Source organism: Oxyura jamaicensis, chromosome Z (assembly GCF_011077185.1).
Source record: "Oxyura jamaicensis isolate SHBP4307 breed ruddy duck chromosome Z, BPBGC_Ojam_1.0, whole genome shotgun sequence".
NCBI lineage: Eukaryota > Metazoa > Chordata > Aves > Anseriformes > Anatidae > Oxyura > Oxyura jamaicensis.
Window position 1 is genome coordinate 39,158,677 of NC_048926.1, and position 20,757 is coordinate 39,179,433.

At 38.3% G+C, this 20,757-nt stretch overlaps 1 protein-coding gene across 4 annotated transcripts in view; it reads left to right on the forward strand.

Moving 5' to 3' along the window:
• CEMIP2 (cell migration inducing hyaluronidase 2) overlaps positions 1-15,080 on the forward strand; it is a 55,135-nt gene extending 40,055 nt beyond the window's left edge. For all 4 annotated transcript variants that reach the window (XM_035309665.1, XM_035309664.1, XM_035309666.1 and 1 more), the window contains 12 exons: positions 1,908-2,039; positions 2,547-2,582; positions 3,296-3,451; positions 5,499-5,676; positions 6,155-6,370; positions 7,161-7,369; positions 7,891-8,076; positions 9,308-9,527; positions 10,130-10,228; positions 11,149-11,297; positions 12,057-12,163; positions 12,778-15,080. In XM_035309665.1, the coding sequence (XP_035165556.1) occupies positions 1,908-2,039; positions 2,547-2,582; positions 3,296-3,451; positions 5,499-5,676; positions 6,155-6,370; positions 7,161-7,369; positions 7,891-8,076; positions 9,308-9,527; positions 10,130-10,228; positions 11,149-11,297; positions 12,057-12,163; positions 12,778-12,974 (1,885 nt within the window). In that variant the 3' untranslated portion in view covers positions 12,975-15,080. The remainder of the gene's footprint in view (positions 1-1,907; positions 2,040-2,546; positions 2,583-3,295; positions 3,452-5,498; positions 5,677-6,154; positions 6,371-7,160; positions 7,370-7,890; positions 8,077-9,307; positions 9,528-10,129; positions 10,229-11,148; positions 11,298-12,056; positions 12,164-12,777) is intronic.
• Positions 15,081-20,757: the final 5,677 nt, after the last annotated feature.

A 20,757-nucleotide genomic window follows, 5' to 3' on the forward strand; every position in this document is an offset into this window, starting at 1 on the left:
GATAGTTAAGTGATAATTGCAGTTTCAAAGAGGAAAGTTCCAGACTTTGGTGATACTTGATGCTTCATGCCTTGGAAACTAAGAGGTAGTTAGGTTTAATTGTTAAGTTTTAAGTGAAATCCCATATCATCCCTTTGGATTGCCATCGGTCTTAACAGGTAGTCAAGAAGAATTTAAGGGAGGCAACATGCCATGTTAGAGCCTGTAGTGTGTTGACAGGTCATCAAGAGGGGATGCAAAAAATTGAGTTTGAGATGTGGTTCATCTTTCACAATAGCCAAAGAATTTATGAGGCTCCCTGTAAGTACATTAGACCACTAATCCTGTAAATAAACTGGAGGAGTTTAAATGCTAATTTAACAGCCTGATGCTGTCAGAAAACAAAACGAAACAAAAAATTCACCCCTTCTCCCTTTCTCCCTTGCCCTCCAAAAAGAAAAACACCAAAAAAAAACCTACACCAAAACTTCCAGAAGCTTGGATTGTGATACCACAGATCGAAACTAGGGTAGAAAGTGACTATGGTAAAGGGCATATATTTGCTCAAACTGCATTCTTATAAAGATATATATATATATTTTAACATGTTACATCTCATGTGGGATTCTTGGCTTATTTTCTGACAGCTTCCACCAGTCTTTAATCAGGCTATTTCTTTCTGTTGGCTAAAATTGATACTAGCTATAAATTGCCATATGAGGCCATCTTGACTGTAATACAGAGTATCTGGGTTAAAATAGAAAAATTATCTCATGTGTGCTCAAATTAGATAAGGAGATGAGTGGCAGGAGAGAAGCTCAGCAGAAAATCTGGAGTGCTGCTTGACAGTGGACTCAACATAAGCCAGCAGTGTTCCCTGGCAGCCAGGAGGGCAAACTGCACTGGGGGGTGTGTTAAACACAGCATAGCTATCATCCAAAAAGGATGATTCTCCCACTATATTTAGTATCGGTGCAGCCTTACCTTGAGTATTGCATGCTCTTCTGGGCTCCACAGTATAAAAAGGATGTTAAGGTCCTTGAAAGAGTCAGAGGATGGCAACGCAGCTGGTAAGAAGGCAGGAAGGTATGTCTTGTGAGGACACTTGGGTTGTCCAGTCTGGAGAAGAGATCAAGAGGTGACCTCATTGCTCTCTGCAGCTTCTGAGGAGGGGAAGCGGATAGAAAAGTGATAATCTTTGCTCCTGGCCACGGATGACAGGGTGTCTGGGAACAGTAGAAAGCTGCACCAGGGGACATTCAGACCGGATCTTAGGAAAAATTTATTTACTGTGAGGGTGGTCAAACACTGGTACAGGCTTCCCAGAGAAGTGGTTAATGTCCCACACCTGTCAGTGTTCAAGAGGTATTAGGACAATGCTATTGTTAATATGCTCTAATATGGTTAGCCCTGAAGAGATCAGGCAGTTGGTCGAGATGATCTCTGAAGGTCCCTTCCAACTGAAACATTCTATTCTAAATAATGAACATTTAGACAGAACTCCAGCCCTTTTTGTCTAGTGTGCAGCCACCATGCATATCCCTCAATGAACTTTAATTCCCTGCATTAATGCTGCAATAGAAGTGGGAGAGGATACTTTAGGGAGGGCAGAGAGAAAAGGCAGTGGAATACAGGAGATGCAGCGTGAAAAACTTGGCAAGATTGAGCAAAGGCCTTTGAAAGTTATTGGGTGAAAAAAATGTTTTATGTTCCCTCTTCATGGCACACCAAAGAGGCTTTTCTGAAAATGGATAGCTACAGATGCACATGGTTTTGGCTTCTGTCAGTCGTAGCATGAAACAGAGTTGATTTTACCTGTCAGATGAAAGTGGGTGTTTGTATTTCAAGGTTTCTCAATTCAACATATTTGACCCATATAAAACAAACAGTATTTTTATATTGAGTGTTTGGGATTTTATCTGTCACAGGTTTCGACCTCATCAAGATGCAGACCCTGAAAAACCCCGAGTTGCTGCCCTGATTGACAGATTAATCTCTTTCAAAAACAATGATCATGGGGCCTGGGTCAGGGGAGGAGATATCCTTATTCAAAACTCTGGGTAGGTATCCAGAAGCAAACAGCTGCATGTTGTTAAGAAGTTTCCCCTGAAGCTGTTTTTATGAAATCGTCCTACAGGGTTATGATAGAAGATTGATGCTTTTATCTGGGAACTGCCTGATATCTTCCAGTGCTTTCACAACAATCCACTGCTTTAAAAGAAGCAAGGTTTTACATGGTTAGATGAGAACCTGTCTTAATGGAAAAAAGAAACTATATCTATAACAGAAGTCTAAAAGTTGGTTGAAACCATAAGTTTATACTGATATGTCTGTGGTTTCTCTGAAGCTTTCAGGTTTCTACTTAAAATATATAGACATTTGTTTTGGTTGGTTTGTTTTTAATCAGTGTTTTTATAAGAATTACTTGTGAGTATTGGTGTTCTCTAAATTCCACTAATGCAAAAACTCAGGCTTTCTTCAGCGCATAGCAGAATGTGTTACAGCATTTTGTTGTAGGATAGTCCAGAAGATTTAACTGAAGCTTGATTTGATGAACTTTCTTTTAGGTTTGCGGACAATGGAATTGGTTTGACATTTGCTAGGTGAGTACTTAAGCTTCATCTCTTCCATGTTTTCTTGCTTAAAAGTTGAGAAAAGTAACATAGATAAATCAATTAAAGGTAATGGGCATACTTTCATAAGGACAGAATTTCAGTTTGGTGCCCATTTCCAGTGGTACAGATGTTATTAAAGCTGTAAATTGACATAGCTGCCAAACTTTGTACTTTATTCAACCTGTGTGCTTCACACCACTCTTCATCAAGAGGGTTATGTTTATTCAGGTCTTTTTGGTATGGTATGATGCCCTAGGCAGTTTTGAGTTTTTTTTCTCCTGAACAATTCGAGGTGAGTAAAGGAAAAGACGAGATGAGTGTTAGAGTGAGCAGAGTCTCATTTTAATGAAAGGGAATCAAGTACCTTGGGTAAAAAGCCAAAACTGCTGCCATTTAGGTTGTAACAATCTGTTTCTAGAGTTGTGGAAATGGGCTGTAACAGAAAGAGTGCTGCACTACAAAGAGTGACAGAAAATGTAATGCTCAGCTCTGTGCAGGTGTTTTTAGCCTTTCAAACTGTAGTAGACTGTAATACTGTTAACGGTTAAATGTATTGCTCTGTGTATTACAAATAAGGTATAGACTGCTTTGCTTTATGAAGACTATTACAAAAGTAGGAGTAGGACCATGCCTTTGTGTTTTCATCTGCTGGAAAGTCTTGGCTAAAAGACTATCTCTTATCTCTGATGTTGCTTTGGTAGTGATGGGAGCTTCCCAAACGATGAAGGTGCCAGCCAGGAGGTATCTGAGTCTCTGTTCATAGGGGAGAGCAAGAACTATGGGTTTCATGGTGGTCAAAATAAATATACAGGGTCTGGAGGAATAGACAATAAAGGACGCACTCTGCCTCGAAATCGGTAAGTATGTCATTAGTGAAGGAACTAATATGCCAGAAGTGTTGTTTTTATCAGTTATAAACACCCTTCTTACTTGAAATGCAGGGCATAAGGACACTATTGAAGGTGATACTCCCCTTTTGTTTTGAATACTTTGCATGACAGTTGTCTTCCCTTTTTTCTGAGGCAGTTTTCATTTTCTGCTGCTGCAGGTTAATTTTCCTTAGCAATTTAAGTTATCCTGCTTTAATGAAACCTTAGTTTATTATTATTAATGTATGAATATTTGGGCCTGGAAGAGAGAAAGAAAAAGTTTTCAGGTAAAGGGAATTCTAGTGTCAATTTGGAACTACTGACTACAGTCAATCTGTAACAAATACAAATGTGTGACAGTTCTTCTCTCTATGGCTTGCTGGAATGCTTGTTAAAAATGGTGCCAGGTCCTGCCCTTACTGCAGAACATGAAAGACATAAGAACTAGATCACAGCCATCCTGGTTTTGTGTCATTTAGCCATTTAGAGCAAACAACTGAATGTAGTAGTGATACTTGAGATAATTTGTTGTAGCTGGGCAGGCTTACAGAATGATGAAAGGAGCTCTGGAGGTCATCTGGTTCAACCACCCTGCTCAAGTAGAGCCACCTACAGCAGGTTGTCCAGGACAACGTCTAGGCAGCTTTTGAAGATCTCCAAAAGGACAAACTTCGCAGCCTCTCTGAACAACCTGTGCCAGTGTTCAGTCACCCACACAGTAAAGAAATGCTTCCTGATATTCAGAATGAATCTCCTGTGTTTCAGTTTGTTCCCACTGTCTCTTGTCCTGTCACTATGCATCAGTGAAAAGAACCTGGCTCCATCTTCTTTTACCCTCCTTTCAGCTATTTATAGACATGAGTGAGGTCCTGCCATGATTCTTCTCTCCTCTAAACTAAACAATCAGAGGCCTCTCAGTCCTTCCTTACAGGGGGAGGTACTCCTGTCCCTTCATAATTTTTTTGGCTCTTCCTTGTCCAGTACCTCTGAGATCTCTCCCTTGTACTGGAGAGCCAAGACCTGGACCCAGTACTCCATGTGTGACCTTACCAATGCTGAATAAAAGGGAAGAATCGCCTCCCTCAGCATGCTGGCAACGTTTTGCCTAACGCACCATTAACTTCTTTGCTGCAATGGCACATTTGTGGCTCATGTTCAGCCTGCTGTCCGTTAGAACCCCCTGGGCCTCTTCAGCAAAGCAGAGTGTAGTGGTGCATGGGGTTGTTCCTCTCCAGGTGCAGTACTTCACATTGTTGAACTTCATGAGGTTCCTGTCAAGCCATTTCTTCAGCCTGCTGAGGTCTCTTTGAATGGCAACATAATCCTCCAGAGTATGAGCAATGGTCTCCCAGCCTGCAGACTGGCTGAGGTGCTCTACCCCTGTCATCTAGATCATTAATGAAAATGTAAAACAGGACTGGACCCAGTATTGACCTCCAGGATACACCACTGGTTACTGGTCTCCAACTAGACTTGGTTCCACTGATCGCCACCCCCTGGGCCCAGCTGTTCAGGTGTTTTTCAGTTCTCTTTACTGTCTGCACATCCAACCAATACTTTGTCACCTTCTCTGTGGTGATTTTATGGAAGAGTGTTAACAGCCTTTCTGAAATGTGGGTAGACAGTATCCACTGCCCAGCTCCTTCCTCCCCACCCCACCCCCCCCATCTACCAAACCTGTCACTTCATTGTAGAAGGCTTTCAAGTTGGTCAAACGTGCCTTTCCTTGGTTAATGCATTGCGAACACTCATTGTCACTGTTCTTCATATGCCTGGAAATGGTATCTAGGATTAGTTCCTCCATCACTTTCCCAGGGTTGGAGGTGAGGCTGAACAGCTTGCAATTCCCTGGATTTTCCTCCTTGCCCTGCTTAAAGACAGGAGTGATATTTTCTTTCCTCCAGTGTTCAGGCACTTCTTCCAATTACCATGATTGACCAAAGAGAGGATGATACTCTGCTTTGTTTCCCACACTGGAGAAGAGCACATCTGCAAATGGACAACAATAGCTCTAAATATTTATTTCTATTAACAGGACATTTCCAATTAGAGGTTTTCAAATTTATGATGGACCTATTCACCTTACCAAGTGCACATTCAAAAACTTTGTGCCAACTCCAGACAGATTTACCAGTGCAATTGGTTTCTTGATGAAAAACCCTTGGCAGATGACACCAAAAAACAACATATCTCTTGTGAAGTTTGGTCCAAATGTAAGTTTATTACAAATTTTCTTTTACTTTTTTTTTTAGGTGGCTTAGATTTTCTTCTTGCTGTATTTAAAATAATCATCTAAGGCCCTGTGGAAAAGATGTCTAACTCTTCCTTATATCACTACTGCAGAGTATCTGTTGGTTGGAGGTCACCCAAGGTGTCCTTTGTCTGCCAGACAAAAAAAGTAATACCAAGGAACATGTAGGATTGTTTGCATTAGTGATCTCTTTTATAGCTAATGATGAAGCTGAAAATAAGTTTTGTAAGGTCTGGTGTATGCTTCATAATAAATTTTCGGTTGTAACTACTAACACAGTTCAGAAGCAAGAGATAGCCTGAGCCTGCTAAAATTACATTGGTCTTGCCTGAAGACTTTTAATCAACTTTGTCAAATTCCTGTGTTTGTGCAAGCATGTAGGTGTTAATCTGTGCTTCACCTGGGAAAAAGGAAAAATATATTTTAATTCTTGTTACCAGGTTTCTCTAAAAGCCTTCTTTGGAAAACCTGGACCCTGGTTTGAAGAAGGAGATCTGGATGGTGACAAGAACTCAATATTCCATGATGTAGATGGTTCAGTAACTGGTTACATGGATACATATGTAGGCAGAATGGATAACTACCTGATTCAACACCCCAAGTGCATTAATAATACAGAATGGAATGGAGTGATCTGCAGCGGGACCTACGCACAGGCTAGTATTACTTTGGCTTCTGTTTGAGACAAATCTACACTATGCACAAGTTGTCAGGGAAAAGTAAGGTGTAAGAAGTGCAAATTCCTCATCGTTGGATTTAAAGAAAAGAAAAATATTTAAAATTCTTTTAAGTTAAAAAAAAAAATGCACATTACAGTTTTCGGCTAGTTTTGTATATCACATTCTCTTCAGCATGCAAACTGGGAGTACAATATCAGATGCTGCAGGGTAAAAACAAATGCATATGTTGTGAGTATGCCTGCCAAGACTTCCTTTTTGAAGTGCTATCTATTAAAATATTTTTGTATTGCGGGTGTTTTCTTCTGCTGGAGATTCCTGTGTTTTGTTGATGGACTGTTTTTTGAAGTGTTTCTTTTTTATTATTATTTTTTTTTTAATGAAGATGTTAAATACCACCTCCTGAATATAAATCTCATGCAGTTCTGGTTCCTGTTCTATATGAGTTTGACCAAATACTGTAGTATTACAAAAACATTATTTATTTTTATTGCTGCTGCTGTTGTTCCCTCTTTTTTTTTTTTTTTTTTTTTTTTTTTAAAGTCTGTAAAAATCTCCAGTATTTTTTTCAAATAGGGCTCTTCTGGGGGAAAAGAAATATTTCTGCTGAGAAATATTTGCATCTTGCATAGCTCAAAACCTAACAGTGCAGGAGTTCTGCTGCAATACTGTACAGATTTCACTATTTCCTTTAATTTCTTCTTGTACTGATTAAAAGACTGCATCCAAACCTTCCCTCTTTCTTTTCCTCCTCTTTAATATTATATAGGTCTATGTCCAAACGTGGAATGGACAGAATCTTTCCATGACTATTGTACGAGATGAGTACCCATACAATCCCATGGTTCTTAGAGGTATTAATCAAAGAGCTGTCTTTCAGCAATACCAGCCAGTAGTGATGCTCCAAAAGGGCTACACAATACATTGGAATGGAAAAGCTCCAAATGTCACTTACCTGTATCTCATCAACTTCAACAAGTATGTTTCCATTCTTTAATATCATTGAACGATAAGGCAACAATTAAGTAATGTCCTGCAGAATTAGCATGTTGAGAGTTTGTAACTATCAGTCATACTGGATCTTTTTTTTTTTGTTAATTACAAATATTTAAGTATGAAAAGCAGGAGATTAGGCAATAGACCTGTACCTAAAGTTAAAAATACATCCAATGTGGTGTCTTTAAGGAAAATCCTTTGGAGGAGAAAATACATCAAATAGTGAAGTTCAGCAGAGCTGAAGTTGAATAGTTAGGGATACTTGCTCTTGATGTCAGATAAAGTAATTAAATGTCTAAAGAATAAAATCAAATATTTCCTATGGGTGTCCAAGTTACTATAATATTTTAATGAAACACTTTACGTAGAGTAGGGAAGAAAGTTCTGGTTGGAGGTGTAGGAGCTTTTTGTGTTCTTGTTACTTGTTTTTTTGAGTGATCTGCATGCTGCACATTGTCATGTGAACTGTTCCTGTGGTGAATTATACATTTATTTTGTTTCAGGAATGACTGGGTTCGTGTTGGTCTTTGTTATCAACCAAATACAGATTTTGTTATAGTATTGGAAACCTTTCAAAGGAAGTCTTCTGCTTTGTCAAGCAAGATAGAGCGATATGTGCCTGTACCTTCAATTCTGGAGCTCGAAAAGAATCGATCAGACAAGAAGTTTTATTTTGACAACAGTACTGGGTAACACCTTATAACTTGACCCTAATGAAAGATGTTTAATGATAAAAGTGGTCAGTTTGACATCAGTAATAGCAACTAGTTGAGACACCTGTATTAAAGGAAAGCTGTTAGAAAGGAGCCCAAAGCTTCTTGAAAGAATATTTTGTGACTTTGAATCTCCAAAATAGAGCTGGCTGTCACTGGAGTTCTTTCCCAAGAGCACCACATTTCCACAGATATTTCCTATCCCACATCAGGAGAAAACACGGTATCTGTGGGGCTGCAGAAAAGTATCTTGCAGGAAGTAACTTCTAAAGTCTTTAAAGAAAATTCATACATTTTTGTTCAACTTCTGAGAAGTTTTCTGTTTAAAGAATGTTTTGAAAAATATGTATTTCTGGAAATCTCTTTTCAGCCATGTGAATAGTATTTAGAATTCCTAGTCTCTTTCGAAATTATTTCTGTCAGGAACCTACTGAGATTCTTCTGACAGGTTTAAGGATATGGTTGACGTTTTCCAAAATAAGTCCTACATACGTCACTTGTGTGATTGAAATTTTTGATTCTTAATGTATAAACAAATGATTAATACAATACTTTGTTCCGTTATCTGTTGTAAATGGGCAGATGAATGTAGCTTTTTGAAAGACATGTAGCTGGAAACAGCTACAGTGATAACAGTTAAATATATAAAAGAACTATCAGTTTCTTTGCAGTGGTAGCATTTATGACCACTACACTAAATTGCATTTCCAGGCATTCACTTAGCATGCAACAGTCTAATTATATTATCCATTGCTGGTGGATAAAGATGAATATCCAAACAATTACCAGTAGTATCTGTAAACGTCTATGATCAAGGAAAACATTTATGCTCTATAGGTTGTTTTTCTTTTTTTTGTTGTTTTTTGTTTGTTTGTTTGTCTTTTGTTTTTGTTTCCTGAAAGCCGTTTGTTTGTCTTTTTGTTTCCTGAAAGCCTCTATTTTGAGGAATGGCTGTTCTTTTCAGAACATACGCATCCATAGTGATATCTCTTTTAATTGCTGGGGATTTCAGATGTGTCTGTGGGGACTTCTTAACTCTAGTAAGCTGTAAATATTTTGAAAAAGTTTGAACAATGATACCAAAGTAAATATTGTAGTTTTTCTGCTTCTCAAAATCATGAAATATAGCTGCTGAGGTTTAACATAAATACGTATCTTTCTAGTAATTTTTATATATTCTTCCCTCCCCCCTACCTTTCTTGTGTAGATTACTGTTTTTATTTCTTCAAGCCAAATACAATAGGGATGGTCACAGTTATTGCTCATCTCAGGGATGTGAAAGGATCAAGATTGTGACCAAAGATCCAGCAAAAGGAGTCAGTAACTGCATGGCAAAAGCTTACCCAAAGTACTACCAAGGACCAACTGTCATAAAGCAGATGCCAGTAAAAACTACTGTACCGTGTACAAAGTGTGGCACAACTCAGGTAAAATAAAATAGGCAAAAACTTGCATCATCCATATAGTTGGTGTTATGTTCTACTCACGTTAAGGCAGAATTTCAGTTTTTCAGCACAGAATTTGCAATGGTCACATTGTTTATCTCCTGTACACTAAAAGGCAGGGAGGCTCTGTAGCATGGAGTTTTTAGTTTTTGGTCTTTGAAAAATGCTGCAACTTATTTGTGTTTTGCTCTGTGCGCTTCAGAGAAGAATCTCCATGGCACGGGCAGATCTGATGTCATGAGCTACTCTATCATCTTTGCTCCCATGTAGGAAAGCTTTGCTGTGGAGACCTGTAGTTCAAGGCATACTATTGGCCAACCTTCTCTTTTTTGGGGGCATTTTTCTTATTAGCAAAAACTTGAAATTACATTATCAATTTTCTCTATGCAAGCTGAGAAAAATACTGAAAGTAAAGAATAAAAGAAATAACACTATTTGTATAATACAGTATTTGTTAGCATTACTAGTAACACAAATATTGTCACACTGCTTTGGAGCATAAACTGTCTTGCAAGATGTATGTCATGATAAAGTGTTGATGATATATGCATATGAGTAATTAAAGTGTTTTGTTTGATATCTAGATGGTATTCACCAGTGATCCTCACAAAAACTACCTCCTTGTGCAGATTAATTCATCTGGTAAAGAAGACTTAAGCAGAGGTCAGCAAGCATTTATTTCTGTAAGTATTCTTTTTTTCTTTCTTTCCCTGTAGCAGCTTTTATTACAACAGTTGTTCAGCCTTGTGTAATGCTGAGCTCACTTTTCTTCACCTGAATAAAAGTGTTGGTTCATGGTCTGGAAAACAATCGGAAAACTTGTGTTTTAACTTCAGAAAAGGAAGCAACAAAGTCCTTCTTTGTGTAGTCAAATCCTTTGCAGCTGGAGAGAAGTTGTACTGGTAGGAAAAAACTTTAAATGCTCAGATTCATGCAGAAACCCGGATGGCTATGCATTTATTGTTAGCAGTTTTGGAAAAACAAACAAACAAAACCAAAAACACTTGTTAGTTAAATCCACGTTGTCAAATTTATTCTTAACAGATTGGTAGTTTAATAGGATGTGACATTCAAGTCCCTAAGTAGTTTTGCTAAACTTCTATGAGTTCTATGAATTCTTGAGTAATTTACATTTTGAAGATTTTGGCATTTGTTCTGATATAGTCCTTGTAAATCTAGTAATGTAGAATTGTATAGAATATCAACTTTGATTTTTCTGTTCAGATGCTGAAGGAGACTTGCATGTGATTGAAGATAGTGTTTGTAGATAGGCTTACACCACAAAGCTTTAAGTTCATTTGTGACTTAAGTTCAGCAACATCAGTGCACTAGCTTGGTTGAAACAGTGAAACTCTTGAGTTCTTTAGACAGCTGAATGTCATGAGTAGTACAATCTTATCAGCTGCAAACTTGTACAGGAATTTGTTTCGCTGTATCCAGAGCAGTAAGAACACAGCATAGGAGGACAGAGCACTGAAACCATGCAGCCACAGAGACTAGTTAACTGCACTACTGCCAACAAGTGTGGGTGGTTTTGGTATTTGAATGGTAGCTTCCTGAAGCAGAAAAATGTTTTTTCTCTCCTGTCTCTTCTCCCATTCAGGTTAATGACACTACGTTTTCCTTCAAGGATAATGGTATACTTATTGTTGTAGTTGATGCTTGCATTGGCACCGTGTCAGGAAATAAATTATTTTCTGGAGAGGACGTTAAGCGTGTAGGTGCATATTTAAAATCTGGAATTCTACAAAGGTATGTGTGATGAGCATTTATTTCTGATATGTTCTGCAAGATGTAGTTCTCTCTAGCAAGGAGATGTAGTAATGTAGAATTGTATAAATGGATAACTAATGATACTTATGTAGTAATGCTGAAAGTGAACAAAACATATCAAAGCTGAGGAAAAGGAGAAATGTAGGAGCGATTTAAGAGACAGATTCATTTGAGAAAATGAAGAAGCTCTTTAGATTTCCCAACGTTGCCTGTCTTCTAATTCAAAAAGAACTAAACATCATATTGTAACACCTCTTCGCTTAAAACAGGAAGAACTTCTGTTTTAATAAGGTCACTTAACACTACTGACATGAACTGTATGACAACGTATCAAACTAGTTGGGAATGAGTTTTCTGCCTATCTAGGGTGAAAATTATTTGTCATTTTTAAAAAATTATAAAAAACTAGTGTCAGGAAAAAAAGTCTAGTTTCTAATATTTCAGTTTTGGGTCAATAGTTTCACTTTTTTTTTTTTTTCATACAAAAATAATTGGAAATGTTATTTAAAGGACTTTGAGTTAAATATACAAGTTATATACATACACACGCACACACATATATATATTCTAGTGGATGCTTTTCTAGATACTACTTTCCAGAGAATTTTGTCTATTTCTGTGTACAACCTTACCACGAGAACTCTCAAGCAAGTGGACTATAAGGCCAGCCAGCTGTAAAGTATGTGGAAAAAATTAATGGTTATAACCACTGATGTCTCTGTACTGTGTCTGATGCAGGTCGATAGTTCTACTGAGCACAAGAGGCGATGTAGAAATTCCTAATAACTTATCAGAAGTCTTAATGTCCCTGGGGACAGCTAAACCACCTTATCTTCAGAGCAGTGGTTGGTGAAATTTTTGCATGTTTCTTTGACACTCCCTAGCACCTCCTTGGTCTATGTTGGTTTGCATGATGGGTTTCTCATGTGGACAGAAGTCACCTCCTGTTGCCCAGAGGGCACTGTGCAAATTTTATTGCAAGCAGGGAAGTGACTAGCAATTCTTTGTACCTGGACTACAGAGAAAGCTGCAGGCTTTATTTCCCAAAGCCTTTTATTTCTCGCACAGCCAATCTGGGAAAATTGCATTCTATTTTTAAACAATCCCTTGTGCTAGTCTAGTATTTTCTGTTGTAACAAAATGTGATGGTAAAGATGAGAAGCTGTCGGTATTTTGATACTTTATACAGACACTATGGGGCAGCTCTCATCCCTTCAGAGCTGTGACACAAGTCCTCTGTGAGAGACCAGGTTTTATAAATGTCAGAGTCTTTAACACCAAATAACAACTGAAAAAGTTTTAAGTTAGTATTTTCCTGTTAGGTGCATGTGATGCTGAGGCTGGTTTAATATACTGAGTAATTTGCAAGGGGAGGATTTTGGAGGAACGTGCTGTTCTCCTGCCCAGATGTGCATTACACTTGAGCTGTTTTTGTAACACTGAGCTGTTTTTGTCACAGGAAGCTTGGCCTTTCTGGGTTTCAGAGGCACCTTTAAGCCATCCTGGATTAAGCTGTTTACTGGTCCTGCTGGGCATGGGCTAGTTCAGATAGAAAAGTATATCCCTTTGCAACTGGAAGAGTATGGCTGTGCCAGAGCAATCAAGAGCCGACGGAAAGACCTCGAGCTGCTGAAGAAGGCTACAAGAGCTCATTAAAGACTAAGATGTACATAAAAACTGAGGAAGAAAATGTGAACTAACTTATTTTTAATTTATGGCATTTTAAACTATATTGTTATCCAAGTAAATCATGTTATTGTCTGACAGACATTTGCCAGCATTGACCGCTTGAATGCCAGTCTGTGCACCTTCTAGTTGTACAAAATATGAAAGAATTTATTAGTATTTGTATAAACAGGTTTCAGAGATTTTTCAGATGTTTGTATTTACTGTAAACAGGTTTCTTATGTTTAATACTCCTTTTGTATTTAAGAGGGTGTTCATAAAAGCCTTAAACTTTTGATAGCAGGTGTTGGGAATGCATCTTGGATTACTTGAAAGATTAATGTTTGTCTCCCTAACCAGCTTGAATTGGTCATTATAACTTAGTTTATTTGCATTTTCCCTCTGCTGTATACATGTTTTCCTGAGAGTTTATTTAGCAGTAAGCTCAGCTACATTCGCAAATTTCTTTCCAAGATGTTTAAAAAAAAAAAAATCCACAAAACCAGTTCCTCTTATACATGCAGCTAGAGTCAAGGAGTCTTAACTGCAGTAAAATTTTTGATTTGCTGTTCTAAAGGTGGACAGGGGGAGATTTGGAGATCCAGCCTGGGGCTGGGTGGGGATTCTGTACTGTGCAACAGAGTTGAACAAGGCTATGTGTATGTAGCAGCATGACAGAGAGCAGAAAATGACTGCCATTCTTTGGGATCACTGGTAACTATTCAACCCAACATGTAACAGACAGGAGTCTGTTAAGAGTTACTTCATCAGTTCGTCTGGCTATTAAGGCTGGGTACAGTGTGATTTCAGCTTTAAAAGAAAAAGCTTTTAACCAGAAGGACAAAGCTGAGAAATTTGTTACTCGTAGTTTGTTACGAAGCTACGCTTCTACTGATGTGATTTCTAAGGCTATCCCGGCTCTAAATTTTGAGTGAGTGGAAAGTGTTCTCAGTTCATTCAGTCATGCAATGTGTTTTGCCTTAACTTTGATTTTTTTAATATAATAATTTTGATAAATCCTATTGATTTTGTATTAGGTCTGTTTGATCTCTCTTGGTTTTGTTGCAATTATTGGACCCTTTCTGCAGAGAGTGTGAAAATCATTTAGAAGAACTGAGACACAGATGCCCATTTTCAGGATCCTAGTCTTTGAGATTTAATTTCAAAAAGATGCATTTCATAATAGGGAACAATATGTGCCGTAGAGATGAAATGTTACTGTAGTTCTAATAAAACTGACATAGTTTTTTCTCATCATATGTGTTCTCATTCATTCTAGCTGGTATAATGTATCTACCATCCAGAGATGCTTTGTGCTTTGAATTTAAAATGGAATGGATATTGGAAATGAACTCTTCACTTGTCTTCTCCAAAGAAGTTGAAAAACTGGGGATTTTCTTTTTGTATGTGTGCGTGTTGTGTGCTTTAACGGAGATGAGGCACAGTAACACACCTGTTATTCTGTTCAATTAAAATATGCTACCTCAGTGCTACAATTAAACTGCCTGGTCTAATTTTTTTTTATTATTATTTTTCTAAAAATGGAGGGGAAAGGAGCACAACACAAGAGATGAAATTAACAAACAGATGACTGACATTTTTTTTTTTTCTTGTAAAACCAAGCCAAATGGATGATTATGTATTTCACAGTTGTTTTGATGCATGGTTCTTTCATAATGTTTTTTTAAAAAAAGTTTTAAAAAAATGTTTTGTTAGGGATATATGTGGTAAATTTTTAAGACTAGCTATAATGTTTGGTATTACTAATGCAGGACAATGTGATTTATGTGCTCTGAGTGCAGTAGTGGTAGTGTTTGGGGATTACAATGGTCTTAAGACTTTCACTGTTCTGATCTGTGGATAATGCTCAGCAAAGAAATACTGATCAGACAGTGACCTTCAGGCTTGTGAAGCTGGCCATTATTTATGAGATTCTGCTGTTCTAAACCATCTTGTAAAAATTACACTTGGAAATGTCGAGGCTATTCCAATGTAAAGCATACTGATGGACAATTGGACCTGAAATTGAAGTGTCAGCTTTTGTGTAATTTAAAACATTTGATAAGTAGCATAAATAAATTTTTACATCTGACAAGATATTAAAATCTTGGGTCTCTTCTGTTTTTGTATCAAGGAACTTTATATAATGTGCACTGTCTGAGCACTGTGAACTGTTGTGTTTTATGGCAAACACTGACAGACCTGTGTGGTTTGTGTGTGTTCTACCCTTCGTTTAGCGAGGAGTTGGAAATACTCAAAAAGGAGCTACTAGTGGTGACTGAACCTATTTGCCTGTCTCCAAAGTTTGTGGGCTTAAAGTCTGTCTCATCTGCTTTGTGTAGAGTATTTTCAGAGTGGATATTCTGAACTGAATAACACACTGCAGTGTTGTTACCCATGCTAGCCTACAGGAGGGAAGGCTGAGGGGCATCTTCACCATGCTGGTAGGGGAGAAAAAGATGGAGCTAGACTCAGGCTCTTCTCATGGTGCCCAGTGACAAGATGAGGCAATAGGCAAATAGAGATGTACAGGAAATTCCATACAAACAGAAGAAAAAACATTTATTGTGAAGGATGGTCAACCACTGGTATGAATTGCCAGAGAAGCTGCAGAGTCTTCATCTGTAGAAGAACAGCTGTGGCTGACCTTACTTTGAACCATGTATTGGACTAGGCTATCTCCAGAAGTAGCTGGCTGGGCAGTGCTGAAGCTTTATACAGTTAAAACTACCAATGTACCTGTCTTCTATTTTCCAAATGTACCAGTTACCACAACCTCCAAGGACTGAGCTGCACCATTTTCACCTCATGCCTGAAAGTCATAGAGATCTTAACAATGAGGCATCTGTGCCTCAGACTTGGTCTAAAGGCATTGGAATTGCTTCTCCAGGATAAATATTTGTATAGGAATTGAATTCTTTGAGGAATGGACAATATTGCTATTACTTACTAAAATGGTGTCTTTTTGCAATAAAATAAAATAAAAATAAATTAAAAAAAAAGTATCAAAATTCACCAGTCTAGGAAAGGAAGGGTATTTTAAAGCTCAAACATAATGTATTAAATCTTAAGGCACATCTAGGTAAGAACACATCTATGTTCTTGCTCTGCAGGCTAGTTTCTGCATTTTATCTTGTAATTCTTCTAAGGTTTCAAAAACTAACGGAAAACAGCACCATCAACAATAAAAATAAACTTGGAGCAGGGATCAGAGTAAGTATGCTATCAGTAAAACACTCGCTCTGGCCAACACGTGAGGGGCTGTAGATCCTAAAGCACTGGGATGATGTCAAGGACATACTTTAGGAAAAGGTCAACTTAGTTCTGCATATTGTAGGAGTGCAGTGGCAGCTGTGGCTCTAAATAACTTCTGAGTCAGGACATGGAAATAAGTTTTCCTGTTTGGAGCAAACCTTATGAGGTGATCTCCTCCATTTCCACTCAACTTTGCACATTATGTAGGATAAATGTATATCTCAGGACAGTCATGCAAGTCTGGCTGAAGAGCCCAGTCCACCAAGTTTGATGATGACTATCATATTACAGTGGTCTGTGATAAAATGTGTGTCACAACTATATTTGTTTGACGTGAAGATTTAACATATGTATCCCAGTGTCCAAACGTACCAAGTGCAGAGAAAAGCAGTTATTGCCTAACTTCAAAATTGCATACATATGAGATTTTTCTGATAATTAATTTTTCACCTCTGGTCATATGCATTGGGAAAGTTCTGGTGCTTCTTACAGTTCACAAGAGTATTTTTCTTTCCTTCTCTGTTGTCTTTTTTTTTTTTTCTTATGTCTTTTATTGGTTAAACTTATAAAATAGTACACAGTGTTGAAGTATATAAAATACTGTGGTGGTTTTACTCAGGTGGGCAGCCGAGCTCCACCACAACCGCTCTCTCATGCCCCCTCCTCAAAGAGAAATGGGGAGAAAATAAGATGAAAAGGGCTCAAGGGTTGAGATAAGGACAGGGAGATCACGCAGTAATTATTGTGACGGGCAAAACAGACTCAGCATAGGGAGATAGTAAGATTTATTGCCTTTTACTAATGAGCTAGAGAAGCGAGAAACAAATGAAAGAAACCAAAAGCACCTTCCCATTCCATCCACCCTCTTCCACCTCCTCCCCCTGAGCGGTGCAGGGGAATGGGGGAATGGGGGTTATGGTCAGTCTATAGCGCTTCTTCTCTGCCGCTCCTTCTCGGTCACTCTTGTCCCCTGTGCTGTGGGGTCCCTCCCACGGGATGCTGTCCTTGCTGAACTGATCGGGCTTGGGCTGCCCACAGGCAGTAGTTCTTCAAGAACTGCTCCAGATATGGGTCTGTACCATGGGATCCATCCCTCAGAAGCAACCTGGGTCCCCCACGGGCAGCAGCTCCTGCCAGGTCACCTGCTCCTGCATGGGCCTCTCTCCACAGGCTGCAGGTCTGGCCCAGAATCTGCTCCAGCTGGGTTCTTCCACAGGCTGCAGTCTCCATCAGTGCAGGCCCACCTACTCCACCGTGGTCTCCTCCACGGGCTGCAGCATGGAACCCTGCTCCACCGTGGTACTCCATGGGCTGCAGGGGGACAGCCTGCTTCACCGTGGTCTTCACCAGAGGCTGCAGGGGACTTCTGCTCCAGCACCTGGAGCACCTCTCCCCCTCCTTCTTCACTGACCTTGACACCTGCAAGGCTATTTCTCACTCCTCTCACTCTCCCAGCCGCTGTGTGGCACAGCGTTTTTTTTCCCTGTCTTAAATCTGCTCTCACAGAGCGCAAAACAACATCACTTATTGGCTCAGCTCTGGTCAGCAGTGGGGCCCTTACCAAACATGGGGCAGCTTCTAGATCCTTCTCACAGAAGCCACCCCTATGCCCCCCTGCTACCAAAACCTTGTCATGTAAACCCACTACAAAAGCTACCTTTGGTTTGAGAAAATGTAAAACGTTTTTAATTATCTGGCCTGGGAGTGCTACAATTTTCCATAGTAATTATAACTTTCTAAAAAAAAAAAAAAAAAAGAAAGAAAAAAAAGGTTGAAAAAGGTTGTCTGGAAGTTGACTTACATGACTGGGAATGGTAAAACTATAAAATTAATTTTATTAATATTATTATTGTGAAGATTTTTGTGAAGATAATTGTGAAGAAATTCTGAAAAAGCCACTCTTTGAATACAATAGAGTATAGAGATAGAGTAATCTGGGAATCTCCCTAGCCTTTTTTGATATGATATCTTGTCTGCTCTTGTGTGCTTGTGTTCTTCCCTCAGGACATGCTCAAAAGATTCAGAGAGAGGCTTGCACTTTTCTTGAAATGTTCATGGCAGTCATGTGTGGTGAACTAGTGAGAAGTTAGCTTAGTCAGGTCATGGAGAAATCTCAAGGTAACTGTTCTGTTTAATCTTTGTCCTTAAAGGCAGACTCTTTCACTTTTCTGAGTTCTGTTGTATTTAAAAGTATAAAGCAGGCTGAACCATGAAGTCTCGGAGACAAGTTCTTCATTTCATCTTTGTCCAGGTTGAATGGGGGAGTGGGTGGGGAGGGGTGGGGAAGGGGAGGTGGCTGATTTTTTTTTTTTTTTCTATTTTTTTCCTGATGAACTGTTCTTAGAATACACAATGGCCTGTCTTCATATATGATTTATTCTAAATGGAACATAAAAATGTGGTGATAATCCAGGATTATTTTTTTGTGTGGAAGTTTACTAGTAATAATGCTGAGCCAGAAACAGAAACATAACTCTCTCCTGGACCATTTTCAATGGATACACTAGGATCAGCTCAGGGTATGTTTTATAATATCAGTAGTTTTCAGAGATGGGTCTCAGACAGTGATGTCATCTTTTTAGTATCTATGAGGTTCTTCAGCAGAAGACAGTTGTACTCCATCTGCAGGGTGTGAGCTATGACGTAATAATGTTCTCCCATCTCTGATGCAAATGATGACTGTGGCACATGTTTTTGGTAACAGCAGACAACACCACGGTTATCTGTGGTCTCATTATTTCTATTTCTGAGAAATGATTCTATGATGAGCATCACTGAGTAGTACATACTGCACATTTCTGCTTTTAATGCTCTTTTTAATAGTCTACTGTAAATCTACTACAGGGTTCTTATTCCTTTCCTTTCAGGCCATTACACTTGGGATGCTGCTCTGGTTAATTGTCTTATTCCTTTAAAAATTTCAATTTTTTACATTCCCAATGTTTTTCCATCTGTGAATTTTTCTTAGTAATCATCCATTATTTTTCTCCAATAGTTCTGTTTCCAAAGCATCTTGGGCAGCAGTTCATACCTGTCCTGTTTTCCCACCCTTTTAGTCTATCCAGCCTCACTTGAGTTTCAAAGTGAAATCTCATTCTTTTAACAAAACCATTATCCAAAATAAACTGTTCTTTAAATGTTGCTGTTTAGCAACATGTTTGACATTGGACAGATGCATGGAAATTGCTTTTGCAAACATGCTTCAGGTGTGGGGACACTCGTCATGTCAAACTGAAGGAATTAAAGGCATAGCCTTCTGTAAAAATATTGATCTCCACTGCTGTTTTTGTGTATGGAGCTGCTTGTTGAGTATCAAACAGAAATGGAAGTCAGGGTGGTCTTAGGTTATTTGATAGGTATTGCGTTGAATAAGCCTGATTAAATGCTTTATAGTTCAGCACGTACAATTACAACAAGTACCAATATGAAACTTAGAAATGTTCATGTCCACTCTTTATAGGAATAATTATGTGTTTTCTTTTTTCTTTTTTTTTTTTTTCTCTTTTCTTCCTTTTTTTTTTTTGTGTATATTTTAAAATTTTAATTATACTTCAGTTTCATTACTTTCACACTTAAGTCATTGTGTACTCTTATTTTTTCCCTAGAGCAATTCTACACAGACTCCATGACATCACTGTTAATAGAGGCATACAAGCCAGTTTCTAAAATGAAGTTAAATTAGGTTCACACTAAGAAGCATATAGTTACTGCTTATGCAAGGGGGAAAATAGGGTCTTAAGTCAAATGCAAAGTTTCTATATTAGCATAACATGTGTGTGTGTAAATAACTATTAAATACATTTCCAAAAGTAGATCTTAGAACTGCAAAAATATATTTTGTGTGTGTGTGTGCAAATGGTTCCTTTGTTTGCCTGTGAATGTCTGATGTTCAGGATCTATGAAAAAGTAAATGACATCGCAAATTGTCAGGAACCTATGCTGAAGTTGTTAAGGAATGTTGTTGTTGGAGGATCCCAGGACAGAAGTCTCAGCACAGAGCTTAATAGGGAAGCAGATGCTCCATTATTGACTGCAGTGTGTTGTAAACTTGAGTCAAAATCATGTATTCCCTCTTACAGGTGGAAACTGTAATCACTAAAAACAAGAGGTGAATCTGCATCTATCATTAACCAAATTCCGACCAGACACCTAAAAGACACTCAAACACTTTGAGTATTGATTGTAAACATTAAGAAATCTCAGAAATGCCATCAAGAAATACTGAATTTGGTCAGATCAGTGACCTGCTGTTTGCTATAATATACCTGCAAACTAAAAATATGAAGTGAGATGATATTGTTCATTAGTCAGAGGCACAATAACATAGGTACAGGCAAATCCTTGGGCTCTGAAGAAAGTCACTACAAGATTGACATATCCACTTTCATTTTAAGCTTATAATTCCATAAATATTTAAGCTTAATCACCTACATGAGCTTAAGTAGTGTTTGAATATGTGTACTAGGTGGGTTTGTTGTTTTGTTTTTCTTGAGACTTCTTGCAGAATTTATTTAGCAAT